The 20335-nt window shown below is 42.9% G+C and overlaps 1 protein-coding gene across 1 annotated transcript in view; it reads left to right on the top strand.

Moving 5' to 3' along the window:
• Positions 1 to 20335, top strand: part of SPIDR (scaffold protein involved in DNA repair) — a 348017-nt gene that overhangs the window by 29429 nt on the left and 298253 nt on the right. Inside the window, exon 5 of the mRNA XM_075920729.1 lies at positions 2125 to 2291. Within this exon, the coding sequence (XP_075776844.1) occupies positions 2125 to 2291 (167 nt within the window). The remainder of the gene's footprint in view (positions 1 to 2124; positions 2292 to 20335) is intronic.

The following is a 20335-nucleotide window of genomic DNA, read 5'->3' as shown; positions in this document are numbered from 1 at the left end:
TCAGAGCCCCTCCGACATCACAAGATTTTGAAATGGGATCAATATGAGCAGACTCCTCTGTTTGTTTAAGGCAGTCCCATTAAAGTAATTTAGATTCCATGTTTTCATAAATATTATTTCTTTGCAGGATAACGGCTTAAATATCCAATGTACAGCTGAAAGGTAGGCTAGGAACAGGACTGTAATAAAAAGCATGGTGTTAATTAACATGCAACTGGATACTTCTGTGTTCATATATTCAGTTGTATTTTTGTCATCTGTCTTTAATGCTTCTTTGAGACAAAACTGGGTTCCATAAATGTAGAGAAGAGGCCTATTTTCAGGAGAAACTGGAAGAAAGAAGGGGTGAGTTGGAGGCATGATTGGACCTGGTATTAACCTGTGTGTTCTGTGTCTTATCCTACCAGAACTGGGAAGGGTGCTCTCAGCTACAGACAGACAGGTGTTTAATCTAGTAGCTCAAACAAATCTAAAAAATTGCAATGTAACCAGGGATAGCATGGGTAATGACTTTGGCTAGCTTGGAATATAAACTCACCTGAATCTCCTAGCCACGTACCCAGGGAGTGACTAGTGCAGTTATTCAGGAGGGGTCCGGATTTACTGCTGAGGTGTCCTCAAAGGTCTCTGGCTCCTCTGAAGAGGCCAGTGCTTTGTGTGTGTGTGTGTGTGGGGGGGTACTGCCGGCATCTCCAGACACGGTACCAGCATCTCCAGTCAGAGCTTAACAACTTTTCCCCTGCAGTACCGGCACTTTTTTTTTTTTAAATAAACAAAAAATGCACTGCAGAAGGCTGCTCACGTTTATGCTTAGTCATGTGTACCGTGTTGACTTGTGCACTTAGTCTCCACAGCAGACCTCAAGAAAGCCCCCAAAAACCACAAATCAGAAAAGGATCGAAGGCGCCGGGCCAGGTTTATTGTTAAGCAAAGTACAGTAACAGTTGACAGACTCTACTGAACCACTACGCATATGTACCCCGTAACAATGGAATGACTCAATCAATGGGAAATTTCCATTGCCCCCTAGATCATACAAAGACTGTCCTCCCAAGACAGCACTTTATATATAGGTACTAACAACTTACACGTTAGTGCTGATGTGTCAGGTGGCTATCCTCTGATGTTGTCAGGTTACCACCCTCTGATGCTACTTAGATACCACCCATCACCCTGTAGTTCATGGTTTGATTACATCATCTCTGTCCATCATGCTGTCATTTTAGATCCTTTCCTGAACCTTCCCTTTCCTGTATCTGTGGGGAGTGGGTCATCTTTAATGAGCTGGTAGTACCATGTGCTTTCCACTTACGACCAGTACCAATTGCTGTGCTACATCTCAGTCTATTACCAATTAGTGTTTTGCATTCTCAGCCTTGTTTATGCCAAGTTCTGTGAGCGGGGCCTGCCTCTTGCTCACAACTTAGCTTTGCTTTATGTTAGCCATGTTTTGTCCATTGTTAGCTAGGCCTCAGGCCTCAAACTAGGCCCGTGTTAGCTATGTGGGCTTTTGTTTTAGGCCTTCATGTTACTATAACTAGCTTGTACTACCACAAACTCTACTTCCATTTTTAATATGCTTATCTCGAGGAGCACTAGCATGTCTGTCTACCTGTGCTAGAAGTCCACTTCCAGCTTCAGTGTAGATGTACCCATAATAAGCTTGTCACTCTAGCCTTTTGGGAAGTGGGGCCATCTTCATGTATCTCTGGTTTATCAACTCTGTTTTTATTTTAAATCTCTGTTGAGGACTTAATTTTTCTACCTCTCTTTCTTCACTTACTGTCTGATTTACTCAGCCAAACATGAGAGAGCATTTTTGGAAAATGAAATTTGAGAAATCATAATAATTAAAAAAAAATACATTTTGAGAGAAAATACTTTCTACTATTTAGCTCTGAATATGGCTTTCTATGGAAGGAAGATGCTATCAGAATTGTTTTGTGTTATGGAAAGAGTAAGAAGAATATGGATTGACTGTACATAAAATAATATCATTTATATTTTTGAATTAGAGATAAATATGCTGTTGAATTACCATTATTATTGTTGAATTCATATTTCTAAATAATACACAGACTCACTAAGAAAAATGATTTTAATTGTAACAATAACTTTATTAAGGTGAACCACAGTTCATTGAGTGGGAGAAGGACAGTGATTTTGGGGATGATGATGAAGAATGTAATGGATCAGGAAAAGATGACAAAGCCTTGGACATATCAGACTCGGATTCGTGTGCAAACAGTAATTCTCTGCCTCTTGAAGAGAAGGAAGATGAATTGCCTAAGGTGAGAACATGTCTCTGCTTAAAAAATAAAACTAAACATAACTATGCAGTATATTACGGTTTGGAATAACTGATTTGGGTGGAACATGAGGTTCTTCTGGTTTTATTTACCTCTTCTCTCTAAAAAGAGCCTCACAAACAAAAATATTTCAAATTCTCATTCTTTCCCCCTTCTACAAAGAAATAATCAGTATGACCAGAGACAATAGTAGAGTGGGAGTCTTATTGTTCTTAAGACTTCACATGAGATCTGATTTAGGATATAAATTGTTAATTCATAAGAAAGGTACATAATGTCATATGCACTTTAACTGGTATGGGTTTTTGCGTTAGTGCTATGCCAAAACAGTTTCAGCAATTAGACCTTGCAGCAGCTTTCCTATGCTAGGATAATCTCTAAGATATGCACTGTTACTCATTTGGTGAGTAATAATTATGGGGTGAAGAGAAGGTCCTCTCATAGATCAGAAACTGATTAAAAAACTGGAATAAAGGAGTCAGAATAAATAGCAGTTGTGAGAATGGAGAGAAGAAAATAATGTTGTTGTCCAGAGATCTGTACCGGGAATAATGCTGTTCAGTTTATTCATAAATGAGTTGGTAAAAAGGGTGAACAATGAGAGAGTAAAATTTGCTGATGAAACAAAATTATTTGAAATGGTCAAATCCAGAACAGTCTGTGAAGAGCTACAAAGGATTTCACAGAACTGGGTGACTAGATAAGATTAAATTCTATGTACACTGGAAAACATAATCCCAACTATACATATGAAATGATGGGGGTCTCAATTAGCTGTCACCAGTGTTCCCTGGAAAATGAGCACGTGGGTTGACATCCAGGAGAGGTTTATATGCCACCAACCTGATTAGCAGAGCACTGATAGTGTCCCACAGCTGACAGCACATCCTTCTAATGGTGGTGCACATATGTATCTGCCTCAGTGCATATAACAAAATTTATTCCACACATGGGTGGAAAAAATTAGAGGGAACATTGGCTGTCACTACTCAGAAGAGAGTTCTTAGTTATTGTCAATAGTCCTCTGAAAACATCCGCTCATTGTGCAGTTAAAAAGCTAACTATGCTAGGAACCATTAGGAAAAGGATAGTTAATGAAACAGTAAATAGCATAATGCAACTACATAAATCCATGGTATGCCCACACCTTAAATACTGTGTGCAGTTCTGATTGCACTATCTCAAAAAATCAGAGGGGTAGCCGTGTTAGTCTGAATCTGCAGAAGCGATGAGGAGTCCTGTGGCACCTTATAGACTAACTGAAGTGTAGGAGCATAAGCTTTCGTGGGCAAAGACCCACTTCGTCAGATGCATGACATGCATCACATGCATCTGACGAAGTGGGTCTTTGCCCACGAAAGCTTATGCTCCTACACTTCAGTTAGTCTATAAGGTGCCACAGGACTCCTCATCGCTATCTCAAAAAAGATACATTAGAATTGAAAAAGGTACAGAGATGGGCAACAGAAGTGATAATGGGTATGGAACAACTCAGTATGAAGAGAGCTTTAAAAAACTGATTTTCTAGATCAGAAAATAGGTGACTTAAGAGAAGTATGATATAGGTTTATTTCAAATCATTAAGGGAGTGGTGAACATGAATAAGCAAGTATTGACTCTTCCATATAACACAAGAACCAGGGAACATCAAATAAAATTAACACGTGAAAGGTGTCATACAACCTCCCCTCCTCAAAGTACTACTTCACACCATGCAATGTCACCTTGTGGAACTTGTTTCCAGGGGATATTGTGACAGCCAGAAGCATAACAGGGTTAAAAAAAAATTAAGTTTCTGTAGAAGGTGTTTATCAATGGCCATTAATTCAGATAGTTAGTCCATTAGTCCAGATAGATAGTGCTCTGAGTGTCCCTAAGATTCTGGCAGATTCTGGGACTGGACAACGGGGAATGGATCATTAGACAATGCCTTGTTTGGTCTATTCCCTCTGAATCATGATGCATTTCAGAAGACAGGATCTAGTATGGCTGTTCTGATGTTCCTAACAAAATGATTACCTGTTGCCTTCTACAGAAGATCCATTATTGTTATGCACCAGTTTTACAAACATTCTCTCTAAATTTGCATGCCTAAATTTTAGATTCCTGAAATTTTTGGGTGCCCCAAATCTTGGATTGATTATGACAACTTGATTTTTGTGCTTCAGCTGGAAAATTAGATGACACTTGCTGTGCACGAATGCTCTTTGCATGCAGCAAACTTGATGTTCAAAACATTACAGATGAGAACAAGCATGATTTCTAATATTTATCATTTAAAAAGTTTGTAGTACTATACAAATGTTCCTAAAGTTTCCAGTAGAGGGTGCCAAAAACTAATGGTTCAGTTTTACTTTTCAGTTATACATTACTTACTAATTCTAAAGAAAATTAGTTTTAGAACAGTATACTCTGATGTAATTGAATATACTTAATGCACTATAGTGGCAATTAAACATTGTGCATATTACATTGTCCAAAAAGGGTTTGTGTGAGCGTATGGGGTTGGGTGGTTTGGGTGGCAGACATAAAGTATAATGTGCTATTCCAGACAAAAGGAAAATTAGCAGTACAGGCAGTCCCTGGGTTACGTACAAGATAGGGACTGTAGGTTTGTTCTTAAGTTGAATTTGTATGTAAGTCGGAACTGGTACATATTGTAGGGGAAACTCTAGCCAAACATTTCTCCAGAGCTCAGTTTTATTCTCCCACACCTCACTTCCCTCAGTCCTTTATTCTCAAGGTGAGGTGTCTTCTGAGAAAAGCCGCTCTGCGTCTCCCTGGTCTGCTGGGGGGGGCGCTAGCTTCGCGTCTCCCTGGTCTGCTGGGGGGAAGCAGCTAGTGCGGGGTTGCCTCATCCCGTTTGTAAGTAGGGATCTGATGTAAGTCAGATCCATGTAACCCGGGGACTGCCTGTATATCTGTAGTTATAACGATAGCTGGAGTGTGAAAACAATGGTGCAGGTAGATGCAATTTCACTTAAGTCAGTGGACTATGAAAAAAGGATGTATCTGAGAATGTGGGTATGTTTTCACTATTGGCTGGATCAATGGGGCAGCGATCGATACAGCGTGGGGTATGTGTGTCAATTATTGTATCTAGAATATTGCCCTCCAATGCTTTACTAGAACGAGAAGGATAAGGGCAGTTGATGGGAGAATGTTATCTATTGAGCCAGCGTGGTGTGAACCCCACTGTAGGTAGATCTTAGCTACATTGACTTGAGTTTCACTACTAACGTGAATCAAATTGCGTAGCTTAGGTCAGCTCCGTAGTGTAGTCCTGCCCAAAGAGTTCTGTTTAGAGATGTTACACAGAGGGTAATAGAATTATCGAGTAACCACATGAATTTTTATCAGTTACTCAACTATTCTATAGTTCCTGGGGTGGGGCTAGCAATCAGTGCGCTGCCAGCCCCACTCCTAAGGAGGCCCCTGCCATCCCACTTTGCTGCCTCTGTGTTAGAGGCAGCAGCACGGGGTGACAGGCAGTAGATGGTCTGTGAGAAGAGCCAGTTTAAAAACACAGCTCCCTACACAGACTAGCTGCCTGACACCCAGTGCTGCTATCTCTGATACAGAGGCAGCATAGCGGGGTGGCAGCAGTACCTGTCAGTGGGGGAGGGGGAGGTCTGAGCTGCCCGTGGACAGAGGCGGCTCTGCTTCCCATGGAGCAGCCTCTGACCACAGCGAGTCTGGGTTTGAACCCCTGCGGACAGGGGCTGCTCCTGTGAAGCAACATCTGCCCACAGCTGTCCTAGGCTTGCCACAGACAGAGGCTGTGCGCCACAGGATGTGGAGTCGCCTCTGTCTGTGGCAAGTCTGGGTCTGCCGCGGGGAGAGGCTGCTTTGCAGCAGCCTCCCCTGCCTCCATATAAGAAGCAGCGAGAGTGGGGGCAGGCATCACCGCAGAGCTGGTGGGGGGAGCTGAAGCAAGTGGGTGTTTGGGCAAGTAGGCTTATCGGTTAATCGTATACTCAACTACTTGTTTATGTCCCCAGTTCTGTTTCCAGTGTACTAATCAGGAGTGGGGTAGAATCACTGCCATGTATCAGCCACATCATCAGTCACATTCAAGTCGCTAACATCTGCTTCTGGCTAGTAGGTTAGAGAGAGGAGTAGAGGCACTCCACTTTCAATATCGTGGAGGAAAAAACTAGCCTTCCTGACATCCTCTGCTGTGAAGGAAAAGGTACAGGGTTTTCTACAGATCTCTGTTCCTGAAAGATGCGTGTTGTGCCATCTCTATTTGTCTTTGTCTCTGACTGGTAAGTACATTGCTCACACTATTGACGATGGTGGCCCCACTGTGGATGGACGGAGCAAGTTTTGTTTTGGTGACGTTTTGGCAACGTTTGTTTTAGTGATGTTTGGGTGTCAGCATAAGTTTTGTAGACAAAACTTGGTAGTGTAGCTGAGACCTAAGTCCGTTGACACAGGGCACCTGTGAGGTTTTAATTTCAAGTACAGACAAACCTCATATTTTCACCTTCTGGTTTAGGTTTTTCACCCCCTTTGAATTTCTCCAGTGCCTGCATTTGTTGTTGTTTTCCCAAGCAGCAGCAGGAGCAACAAGACATGAAATGTCATTTCATTGTTGTTCATAGCGCTTAGTAGCAACAGTGAAGCTGACAAGCTTGGATTTCATTTTTGTTGCTGTTTGACAGAGCCCTGAACAATAGTGGAGACCTGTGTTCCCTGAAAGCTGAGCACTTTGGCAGTTGGCCAAGAGAGCTTCAAATGCCACCCAGCTGATTAGCAGAGCACCCACAGCAGGTAACATGTGTTTCTGTTAGTGGTGCACATCTTCACATGCCTTGGTGCATGTAACAAAATTCATTCTGCACATGAATGGAAAAATTTTGCAAAAACATTGACGGAGACATTTGAATTGCCTGTCAATAGAAGTTTGTATTACTTTGGCTTGTTTCCTTTTCCTTTTGAAAAGCTGTCTTCACAATCATTAGGTCTAGAAGCTTTTTTTCGTAATGGAAACTTAATTTCTGTACAAATTGATGGCTTAGGCCTCTGTTCTCTTGAAATAACTTCCCACTCTACATTGGCAAGTAAATTTCATACTCTGCCAACTAGTAATCTTGTGTCTTGTTGTGGTAGATCCCCTGAAATTAAGTGAAAACTGATAGTCATGTCTGACAAGATTAGATGCATTTATAAATAAGGAAGTTGAGGGGTTAAATGATTTAATGGATACATATTTAGGGTATGTCTACACTGCCTGGCTATTTCAGGATACTGGAGGTATCCTGAAATAGCTACCCCGTGTTGTCACAAGCTGCCCATTATTTTGAAATATTTTTCAAAATAACAGGCATGCTATTTCAGCATCCTGGTAACCCTCAAAATTCAATCAAAATAAGATATGCAACTTGCGTAGCACAACTTGCACATCTTATTTCGAGTTTAGAGTGCCTTAGGTATATAGTCTCTCCTCAGTTATCAGATCATTTCCCAATCTGACCAGCAGAGGGAGAAGGGCCCTTCTCCCAGATCTTCCCCATCAATCCGACCTCAGGAGTCAATAGGTGTTGTGTATAAGTACATGTTAATGTAGAATAAACTCTCTATACATGGAAATTCAAATTAGAGGAAGCTTAAAGGAACTTGGGAGTCCTAGATAGCAGGATTGTATCCCAGGAAAACACACTACAAATTTATCCATACACGGACGGCTTTCCTTAGACCACTATAGTTAAAGTTGTACAATCTCCTTCATCCTAGTGTAGTTGAACTATAAGGCTACGTCTACATTGGCCCCTTTTCCGGAAGGGGCATGGTAATTTTTGAAATCGCAATAGGGAAATGCGCGGGGGATTTAAATATCCCCCGCGGCATTTAAATAAAAATGTCCGCCGCTTTTTTCCGGCTTTTAGAAAAGCCGGAAAAGAGCGTCTACACTGGCCCCGATCCTCCGGAAAAAGCGCCCTTTTCCGGAGGATCTTATTCCTACTTCGAAGTAGGAATAAGATCCTCCGGAAAAGGGCGCTTTTTCCGGAGGATCGGGGCCAGTGTAGACGCTCTTTTCCGGCTTTTCTAAAAGCCGGAAAAAAGCGGCGGACATTTTTATTTAAATGCCGCGGGGGATATTTAAATCCCCCGCGCATTTCCCTATTGCGATTTCAAAAATTACCATGCCCCTTCCGGAAAAGGGGCCAATGTAGACGTAGCCCTAACAGTATATCTTATTCTATACAGGAAAGGGGAATCTGTGATATCATTATAAAGTACCTTTGGTATAGTTGTATCCATGCTAGGGGTTGTACCAGCATAACTAAGGGTATGTCTACACAGGAGCATTATTTTGGAATAACTGTCATTATTCCAAAGTAACTTAGTGTGAGCCTGTACTACAAGCCTTTTTTTCAGAATAATGGCAAGCTGGAGGACTTCTGACTCTGATTCCTGTAACCCTAATTTCACAAGGAGTAAATGAAATCGAAGGAAGAGTGTTTTTCCTTTGGCTTCCTTCTGTGTAGACAGTGCCAAAAGCAGAGTTAAACTATTTCAACTTAAGCTACGCAATTGACGTAGCTGAAATTGCATAGCTTAATTTGACTTCAGCCCTGCTGTGTAAGATGCACCCTATATTTTAGTTAAAAAAAAAACCCATACCTCTAAGCAAAATAGCTTATATTGGTACAAAAATTGTGTGTAGGCCAGGACTTGAAAGATTCCTTTGTAGTTTTCGTTATGACAGCTCCTTTTTGTGGAACTTTCTAGGGGAGTGATGAGTCTGGGCCATACTTCACACTGGGGATTTACCTTCTTGCATGAGCCAGCTCCTAGAGTTAAATTATTGGCTCCTTATAACTTTATTCCTTGTAGGAATAATTAAGGGCAAACTATTTGAGGAATAACACAAAAACTGAGAATACAAAAGAAGTGATTGCTACAGGAAAACTTTTTTCTACAAGATGAATCTTTTTCAAAGGCCAGTTAATTTAGTGGCCTAACAACGTAAAATGGACAAGCATTTGAGATGCAATATTTAATAAATCTCTGAAACCTAATGGATTATTTCCTAATTAGAAGACTTGTGTGAAATTTGTTTTCTGCTTCAAAATATGCTATATTCCATTGGGTTCTAGAGGGTTAGCAATTCTGTCAAAATATTTTTACTGCATATTTATCCATTTTTTGCAGTGTGCTCTATCTCTGATTTCATGGGCTGTTCTTAAAGATGAATATGTCAGACTGATGCCTTCCTTGATACACCATGCAGTTGGATTTGCAAAATAATTCTCTCCAGTGTTTATTGCAGATCATTTAAAAAAAAATTAAAAAGAGGGTGCATATGCATACTTATACTTATGTGTCGGCCCTGCGCTTAAAAAATAGAGGAAAGTGTGTGTGTTTGCTTTTTTGCCTTTTTGGGCAAGGAGGAGAGAGGAGATGGAAAGGGTGTGTTGCTTTTTGCTCAGATGCAATCCGTGCCCCACTCCCACCTCCACCCCCACCCTTTTCATTTACTTGAGAAAATGAAGGACAGACAGTAGTACTGACGAGGTCTGGCCCTGGAAAGAATTTCCTAAGGGGTGGAAAGGCACTAGCAACCTTGTCCTTGGAGATTCTGACACTGTGCAACAATGTTCTTTCTAATCTTTTTTTATCCATGTGTAGAAAAAATGTTTGTGAACCAAGGCATGTGCAAATGTGCAACATTAGTAGAAACAAAAACCTATCTGTGGGTGCTCTGCTAATCTGCTATATGGCATTTTTCTCTCTCCTGAGCGCCTGCATAAGCACATAATTTACAGGGAACACTGGCATGCAGTGATGGTGATCTCCTTTCCAGTATGCTATCTAGAAGGGCTCTAAACCCCTAACACAGGGTGAGCACATTTCACAGCATTACAAATAGCAGTTTGAATGACCCAACCAGAATGCGGCCATTGCCAAAGGCCTCCTCGCAGAGATTAAAGGCCTCTAGTGTCATAAAATTAAACTCTTAAGTATTTTAAATATTTTCATTCCTAGGGATTAAACAGAATCTAATGTTGTTCAAATCAGATTTCATGTCTCTTACCATGCTATCTCCTACACTAGGAACTGCCTCACTCCATCCATACCAAATGGCCTCCTTTTCTTTCTTCAGATTCCTTCTAAAACATTCTTTACGAAGTCTTCAGCATTAATCCTCTCTAAAGTAGGTAAATTCTGTTTTAATAAAATATATAATGTCTGCTTCAAAGTTTGGAGTCTGGATACTCCTCTGAGATCCTGGAAGTTCAACCTATGTACTGTATGAGTCTGATGTGCAACCAAATTTGCTCATTTTTTGTGACTAGTCCCATTTAGGCCAGGGGAATTTAATTACATGAATGAAGCATGGAAAATTTGGCCCTTAAATTATTAATTTCTTGTAACAGGGGTTATATCTTTCTCTATATGTGGCATGCAGAATAAGTAAGGGTTAGTAATTATTTAAGGCAGATCCTTTGTTGAAAAAACACATTGCAAGCAGGCTTAGTAAGTGCATCTTTAAATAAAATCTAAACTGTATTCAAAAGAACCTAGCCAAAAACCATGAAATTTGGATTTAAAAACCTTTTTTCTCAAAGAAATAAACAGAAAATGCTAACAGTTTCCAACTGAGAGTCTTGTTCTAGGAGGATATTCCTTAAATTAGACCATCACCAGATTTTAAATGTTTCAGACTTCACTAAAATGGATCTTTGCTAGTGTTCCAAAAGCCCTGCTGCTTTTTGGCATTGCACTGACGATGGGAACTTTTAAATGATTTATGTAGTAAAGAAAATGCTCTTCTGTGTAATTGTCTTTCTTTAGCAAGGAATGTTGTGAAGTTCTTTCAAACACACATCAGTGCGTAGCATCTGAAGCTTTCCGACCTGCCAGAATTAGAGCATAGATGGGTCAGTAATTGATACGCTAGTTTATTGCTGTCTCAATAACTTATCTTAAAAATGATGAAATAGGAAGGTGTAGAAGTGTAACAAGTGATTATTTTTCTCTCTCTGCTCCCTGGCCTTGTGTGAAGTAGATTTTACATCATCAATGGTATCCCCAAAATATCCTTCAAAGGCAAGCAGTGTGTTATGTAGCCTGTCATACAAATGTTGTGCATATAGATAGGCCTTTCTCTTTTGCCCTCATCCTCTTGCACCACTATATTTTACTACCTGTAAAATTAAAGTTGAATCTAGCACCTGTCTTGTGCAGTAGAGTTTAAAATAAGTTATTTTTAAGGCACTGAATCATGATATCAAATGGAATCTGTGTCATCCAGCCAGATTGATGACTGAATATTGATAAAAGACTATTGCGTTTGTCTTGCTTCAAGCATTTATTTTGGCACACATGCCTTAACTCAGTCCCCGGAAAAATCATAGAGGAGATCCTCAAGAAATCCATTTTGAAGGACTTGGAAGAGGGGAAAGTGATCAGGAATAGTCAACATGAATTCACCAAGGGCAAGTCATGCCTGACCAATCTGATTAGCTTCTGTGATGAGGTAACTGGCTCTATGGGTATGGGAAAGTCAGTGGATGTGATATACTTCGACCTCAGTAAAGCTTCTGATACGGTCTCCAACAATATTCTTGCCAGCAAGTTAAGGGAATATGGATTGGATTTTAAAAAGTATCACCGGCACTTGGATCTGTACATAGAGGTGAATAAGTCAAATCTCCGCACCCTACCTTTGAAAGGTTGCTGACCCCTGTACTAGACCTATCTATTTGCACTTATTCAACTGGGAAAACTCTTGACTGCTTGGGTATACTAATCCCCCACCTCTGCTCTGTTTAAGGATTCAGTTAAACCACATCATCTTTCTTACATAGCTCTGGAGAGCCACAACTTAAATGCAGCTAACAGAATAGCTATTTCAGCTAATGTGTACCAAACACTTTCCTCCTACCCCATGTTTTTTAAATAACATCCAAATTTGGGTGGCCATATTTCTCAAAGGGAAAATGGAAGACTATGTGGGGGTGCCCCAAGACATCCTTCTCCCTCAGGGCTGGCCTCAGCTGCTTGCCATAGTGCCCCCACAAGTCACAGTCAAACCCTGCCACCCTGGTTGTCCCCTCACTCAAGGCAGTCATTACTCACTGGTCATACTCAACCCCTGCCGCCCTACACTCAAGGTTGTCCCTGGTCACTTGAACCCTGCCGGACCCCACACTTTGAAACTCTTCCTCCTCTTCTACCTCCTCTCCAGCCCAGCCTCCCTCCTCCACAGGGCTTCATCTCTGCTTTCCCTCTCCTGCTCCCATACATTCCTTAGTGGGCATTTTTCTGTTTGCTCTTGCTAACTTGATGAGTCCAAGGGGACAGATGCTTCCTCTGGTCAAAAAACAAAATAAAAAAAAGCTTGGGATGGCTGAGACAGGGCTTAAAAAGGGGACTGTCCTAGCCAAAATGGGCTGTATAGTCACCCTAATTAAAGTGGAGCTCTTTGGTTTCCCAGAAGCAGTATTCCATGGGAGAGACCTGGAGTTTTTACGACTTGGATCCTCTCAGCAACAGTGACTCTGTCTGGAACACTGTAGGCGGAACTTTCTGAATATTGGGGAGAGGCAAGAGATTGGTGCTGCTATGCCACCCTCTCCTACCACTCCCAACAGCAATACCAATTTGTATGTGTTGATCGGGTGTTACTTTTTAATTCTTGCTGTGGAGAGAAGGGCTGAGAAAAAGAGGCTTATTAGCATGAACAGGGTGCAGGATTTAAACCTGCTATGGACTTAGTTGTATTAGACCTAAGGCTAGACAGAACATTTTGATAAATGTTTTTAATTCCATTCTCAACTATAAAAAGAAGTTTGTGAACATTTTAAATTGTAACACATGCCTGTGTCTTAATAGATTTGGATTTGAGGAGCAAACTATTGACAGTGTTCTAATTTACACAGATTGTATTGTTTTTAACTTACTTGTTTCTTTTTAATTTAAAAACGAAACTTATTTTACAGATCCTTACAAAGACAATTTATTCTCAAGATATTAGGCGTCTATTTATCAAATGTGCACTTTCACAATTGTCTGTCTCAGCAAAAAGGTGAAGGCTTGAATGGTTCTGTGAGTGTGAAATACCATTTTCTTCACTAGAATGCTTGCTGCAGTACAGGGGAGAGGCACAATGGCAGGGTAATTCAAGGAATCTTGTACTGTTTCTGCTCATGCTGTACCTTTTCTCAAATCAAATTATATCGATTGAAGATTTTTTGCCATGTCAGAGGCAGAAAATGCATACAGAACAGCCACAAAAATACGTAGCAGTAAACCAAATATATTTAAAATGGCTCATATGTATTCAAAGTTTAAAATAAATAAAAAACAAAATAAAAACAAATCAGTAAATGCATACATACCATTGCTCTTAAATCTTCTAATGTATTGTTGTAAACATCTAGTGCTGCTTCAGTTTTAATTTAATAGTTTCTTGCACTTGACTTCAGTGGGAACAGAAATGTGCCCTTTGTGAAAAGTGTCAAGCATATAGATTCTGCATCCATCTTGCTGTATAAAACAGGGCTACTCAACTTGTGACCCGCAGCCCATTTGTTTGCAGCCCACGGATGGGAGTCAGAACAAAAAAGGAGACAAAATGGTCTTCTGTTGATATGTGTTTTAGTAGTTAAATTCCTGGACTGTCATTGCTCATTAAAAGTGCTGTCATATGGGTGGAAATCGGGTAAATATTGCATCTTATTAATATCAGCAGAACTGACACAAATGGGGCCTGCGTGTTGTGTAGTCTTGCCTGGTCACCTGTGGCTCAAGTGTCTTTTCTTTTTTAGACAGATGAGGTTCTTTTCCTCAGATGTGATCCATATATCTTTGCACCCTTTTTATTACATATGACAGAGGCTAATTATGTACTCACACTTACTTTCATGCTGCTGCTGGCTCCTGCTTGGAGGGTGTATAGTCAGGTGGTGCAGGGAGGGATAGACATAGGGCCACTAGCTACCATTGCAATGCAGCAACATAGAGCCATAGAATCTGCAAGGGTCTTCGAGTCCAACTTCCTGCCACAGTGAGGGATTTGTTGTGTCTAAACCAGAGGTTCCCAACCATGGGTTCACAGACTAGGGATGGCATAGGCTAGACATAGGCTTATCAGGTAGTCAAGTGACTACCCTGCTTATGCTGGTTTTGACTGCTGTGTCTCTGCCTTAGAAATGTAGCAAGCGCCATTTCTAAGTTAGAGGCGAGCCAGGATAGCGAGCGTTCCATCTCCCCCTTATCGACTAATCGAATAATTGATGGAAATTCAGTTTACTACTCGTTTAGCTGATTAATCAAAATTTAACATCCCTACCGTGCATCGGTGGAGGGCCACGAACTGCTGCTTGCCAGGCTGCGACATGCTGCCAGGCGATGCCCCCAGCTGCTAATAGAGCCCAGCCTGCTGGAGAAGTGCGTACCAGTGCACAAAAAAATCTCCACCTACCCACTTCCCTACACAGCAGCATGGTGAGATTTTAATTAGGGATGTGAACGAGTAGTCGACTAGTTGATTAATCAATAAGCCTAGGCTTAGTGGTTAATCTAGTTGACTACTCGCATTCCACCCTCCCTTTCAGTCCCTGTCTGAGGGGGGTCTGAGTTCCCAGTGGACACAGACAGCAAGGGGGAGGGGAAACAGGAGTCCTGTGCTGGGTGTCACCTGCCTCTCTCGCTGCTGCCTCTATCAGAACCAGCAGCGTGAGGGCAGCACAGAGGAGGTTGCCATGAAGCAACCTCTGTCCTCAGTGGTGCTGGTGCTGGCTTCAAACAGAGGCTGCTCTGGCAGCAGTCCATCTGTGTGCAGGGGGTTGGGACCCCCTGTGAACAGGGCTGCTGCCGGAGCAGCTCTTCCCCCTGCCTTCACCCCCTCCAGCTGCCTCCGTCCACTGGGAGCTCAGACCCCCCTCAAACAGGGACTGCTGCCACTCCAGGTTGCTGCCTCTGTATCGGAAGCAGCAGCGTGGGGCAGTAGGCTGCCGGTCTGTGAGGAGAGCTAGTTTTTAAACTGGCTCCTCTTGTGAACTGGCTCCCACCTACACCACCCCATGCTGATGTGGTGGCAGGGAGCTCCCCAGGAGTGGGGCCGAATTGCACTGGCTGCCGGCCGTGCCCCATGGGGACTATAGAATAGTCAACTAACCGCTAAAAATTCCTGTGGTTAGCTAACATCCCTAATTTTAATCTAAATCTGCTATGTTGTAGTTTGAACCCATTGCCTCTTGTCCTGCCTTCTGTGACAAGATAGAAAAACTTTTCTGTCTTTTTTGTTAGCCTTTCTAGTATTTGAAGACTGCCATGTCACCCCTTAACATACCCAATTCCTTCAGCCTTTGCTTATAGGGCTTGCATTCCATCCCTTTTATCATCTGGATTGCTCACCTCTGGATCCTTTCCAGTTTCTCTACCATTTTTCTTGACAATGTTGGTCAAAATTGGACACAGTAGCCCAGTTGAGACCTAACCAGTGCCAAGTAGAGAGTAGTACCATCTCCTCCTGTGGTTTGCATGCTATGCCTTCGTTAATGCAACCCAAAATTGCGTTTGCTTTATTTTGCAATAACATCATGTTGTTGACTCATGGGAAGGTTGTCATCCACCACAAGCCCCAGATCTTTCTCAGCAGTGCTGCTGCTAAACCACTTGTCCCCCATTGTGTATTTGTGAATGTGTTTTTCCGTGTAAGTGTAACACCTTACATTTGTTTAATTTCGTTTTTTAATCGATTGTCCAGTTCTCTAATTTATCAAGATCCCTTTGAATTTTAGCTCTATCCTCTAGTGTTCGCAACATCCTCCCCAGAAGTGTGTTGTTGTCTGCTAGTAACAAAAACCTTCAATGGCCAAGGATGGGGCATTAGATGGAGAGGACTCTGCGTTACTACAGAGAATTCTTTTCCAGATGTCTGGCTGGTGGGTTTTGCCAACATGATCATGATTCAACTGATCAACATATTGGAGGCCAGGAAGCAATTTTCCTTCAGGTCAGATTGGCAAAAACCCTGAACGGGGAGGTGTAGCCAGACAGACTGCCCCCCCCCCATCTCATCCATCTTATTTGCCTCTCTGAGGTTCCTGAAGCATACAGGACAGAGAAGGAGCAATCATATCAGCATAGTCTATGCTGGCTCATCTGATCTTGAGGAGCTGAAAACAGATATGTGGAGAGAGAGCGATTAAGTCTATAAGCTGGCCTCAAGCCTGCGAGAACTGCCCTGGCTGGCACCCATGTTGATTCGAACACACACACAGTCCGGCTACGTCTACACTGGCCCCTTTTCCTACTTTGAATACTTTGAAGTAGGAATAAGAGATCTCCGGAAAAGGGCTTTTTTCCGGAGGATCGAGGCCAGTGTAGACGCTCTTTTCCGGCTTTTCTAAAAGCCGGAAAAAAGCGGCGGACATTTTTATTTAAATGCCGCGGGGGATATTTAAATCCCCTGCGGATTTCCCTATTACGACCTGTAAAATTAGCATGCCCCTTTCAGAAAAGGGGCCAGTGTAGACGTAGCCTCCCTGGGAGAGGAATTTCCCACTGAGAAAAGAATCCCCAGTAATTCCAATTTAGTTATCTCTCTTACAAGTGTAAATTAAGTTCACAACTCCCTTGTAAGAACTGGTCTCACAAAAGACAGACCAGCCCCATTTGGCATGACAGATAAGAAAGAGAAATACGTGACCCAAAATGGGTATAAAAGATGGGTCCAGCACACACTAACTTTGTGTCATTCTACCCTCTACCTGCTGGTCGGGTTAGGTGTTTGACCTCCCGAGGTTCTATGGGGACACCCACCTCGTATTCGTCTTTTCTAGGAATTGAGGGACCGGCCCTGGCCTGACATGCTGGAGTTGAGAGGCACAGAAGGGGGTAAAAATTGTACCTGGATGTGGTCCTCTGTCTTAAGTGTACTCATAGAAAGAGTAAGCTGTTACTTGGTACCATTATTTCTATTTTCTATCTTTATCTTCTTTGTAACCATTTTTAAGATCTATATTTTGCTAGCAGTTAAGAAATAGAGCAATAGCCATTGCAACCATATGATTTATAAGCTTCTTTAATAAACCTGTAACTGTTTAATCTTTAACCTGACTCCTTCAGTTGCTGTAACAGAACCAAGCACAATTTAAAAGAACTTCAGCCGGTCTTAGGGACAGATATAGGGAGAGCTTGGGCGTTTGGATTTGTCTCACACCCAGGTGGCAGAATCCACTGGGGCACCTTTCAGTCTTTCCCCAAGGCTGCCCGCTGCGAAGGAATTACGAATTCTAGCAGCTGAAATCTAAAGTGTAATAAGCTCTTCCTATAAACTCGGGGCGTCTGAGAGCCTGTTGGCTGCCCTCTGCGACGGGACCCCGGTACTAGCAGTAAAGTCACAGATGTTAAACTATTTTTGGGGCGCCCTCCAGCCTCCTAGGCTGCCCACTGCAACGAGACTTTGTGTCTCAGCAGTTGAAGACGGGTGTAACACACACGCACACACTGCCCTGACCGTCGGCTGACAGGAGGGGGGGAGAGAGAGTGTGATTTCATTGTCCTCTGCACTTTCGGCACATCACTTGCTGGTTTAAACTAGAGTAAATGATGGATTCTCTGTGTGACCGTGTCCCAGCCCTCGGCCCGTCTCTGGGGGGGGGGGAGGAGTGGTCACTCGTCTTCCCACAAAAACTGTTCAGTCTCGGGCGATGAGCCCGTTCATGGCCAGTGTTCCCTCGGGAGGAGAGAAGGAAGGGGGGCCCGGGCCCGCCCTCACTCCCGGACCCCAGCCCAGGGCCCTGAGGACGGAGACTACCGTTAGTCTCGGTCCAGCTGGTGGGGGCGTGCCCCTAAACACACCAGCCCGCGGGCTATCTCGCCGCCCTGCCCTGGGCTGCTTCCTTCCTTTCTCCTACCCCGGTTCCAGGGTGTCAATCCTTCCCTGTCGGTCTCCTCTGCCGACGCTAGCAGTGTTCCCGCGGCTCCTCCACTGCCGGGTTGCCCTCCGCCGAGCCCGTTGGTGTCCCTCCTGGTTCTCTGCCCTCTGGGGGGGGGGGCGCTCTCTCGACCTCCTCGCCTCTCCCCATCCCTGGCAGCCGGGTAGCTTTTATGGCTCTCCTCCGGCCCGGGGGGGGGGTGTTTACGTCCCCCGCCCCCTCCTTGCGTCTACCGCCCCGCGCCTTTCCCTCCCTGCCCCCTTGTCCGCGCCGTGCTCCGCTCAGCTGTGCCGCCGCTCCTCCCCAGCTGAGCGGTGGCCCCAATCAGCTGATCCGCGGCTTTGCTCAGCCGCGCCGTGGAACTGCCCCGCTGAGTCGCGGTGCCTGAGCAGCCGGTGCAGCAGCGGTACATGCTCTGTTGCCCTTCTCCCAGGGCACAGAGTCTTGGGGGTTGGGTGCGGGGTCTCAGTGCCCCGTCACACTCTGACACTTGAATTTTATTGAAATCCTTAAATCTTGATTTAAAACTCAGCTGGGTTTATGAAAGCATTACAGGAGGTAATGTATGGATGCAATACAGGGTGAAATTCTTTATTCAGAGAGGTCAGATTAGAGGATCATGATGGTCCTTACTGGCCTTAAAATCTATGAGCACCTGTAAGTCCCGCTATTTAGAAGCAGCAGTTCTTATTGCTTGGCCACCGCAAGATGAATTCATACTTAGGTTATGGTTATCTGAGAGCTATAAGATTCAATAGTTTCCTTTAAAAAAAAAACACTTAGCATTTCTGGGAGCATCTGTAGAGTCTGTCTTCTCATTCTGGATAACGTGGTCAGTGACTTCACGAGACTGGATTTATGTATTTTCTGATCATTAAAAGAAATACAGAAGACAGTTCTCAGATTGTAATTTGAAGACTTTTATATTTGTAATCTTAAAAAAAAGCTGTTTCATTTGTTTGTAAGCGGGTTTTTTTAAATCACTGTTAGTCACATGCTAAAAGTGACATACTTGACTGATGGGAAAAGTGATTCTGTATGTTTCTTGTAAAATATAATTTATAAAGCAATGTAGGATTCTTTGTAATGAGAGGAGCGATATAATTATAGCCTGTATTTGTCAGAAGTGATTATTAGAATATTTAGAATGTTGTGTTTGAGAAAAGTAGTTGCAGCTGGGTTTTTTTGCTGGGGGGCGGAGGGGTTGCCTAAATAGGGAATACTTCAAGGTATTGTATTAAAGTCCTGAATCTGAAATGGGTTCCTTTCTAGTGAGTAGTCAATAGGTGCATTACTCCTAAGCTATAGCATATATAGGATACTCATCTAAAATAAGTGCTGATAAATCCCTTTTTTATGGAATCTTAAAATTGTAGGTCTGGGAGGGACCTAAATAGGTCACCTAGAACAGTCCCCTGCACTGAGGTAAGACTCAGTATTCCATACCCCACTGAGGCTACGTCTACACTATAGGAGAAAGTCAACTTCAGATATACAACTCCAACTACATGAATAGCCTAGTTGTAGTTGACATACCTCAGATCGAACTTCTGTGGCATTCCCACTGCAGGAGGCAGAGGGGAGAAACTATCCCGTCTGTCCCTTAATCCTCGCGACCTGGTAGAGTATCAGCATTGACGGGGTGCCATCAGCATTTGATTTAGGGGATCTTACTAGACTGTAGCACAGAGTTGTTGACTCGAGTCCCACGACTTGAACTCGAGTCCGACTTAAGTCGCCTAGGTGACTTGACTTGAGACTCGACTCGGATTTGTTGTTTGTGACTTGAGACTTGACTTGAGACTTGCTAATTTTGTTAAATAGACTTGGTGAAAAAATTGTCCAAAAATACCAATATTGATGGCTTGTACAAAAGTGACTTGACATTTTTTAAATTAAGACTTGGGACTTGACTCGAAAGTGACTTAGGGACTCGAGACTTGACTTGGACTTGACAATGATGACTTGAAGACAACACTGCTTAGCATCAATCTCCCAGTAAGCTTGCTTGCTTTTTTTTTTTCTTTTTTTTTAAGCCAACAGCATTACATTATTGACTTGTGTTTAGCTTAACAGTCTCATAGGGGTAGCTGTGTTAGTCTGTAACTTAAAAAACAATGAATG

The sequence above is a fragment of the Pelodiscus sinensis genome, chromosome 2 (assembly GCF_049634645.1).
Source record: "Pelodiscus sinensis isolate JC-2024 chromosome 2, ASM4963464v1, whole genome shotgun sequence".
Classification (NCBI taxonomy): Eukaryota; Metazoa; Chordata; order Testudines; family Trionychidae; genus Pelodiscus; species Pelodiscus sinensis.
Note: the sequence above shows the minus strand (reverse complement) of the source record. Positions and strands in the feature narration are given on the sequence as shown.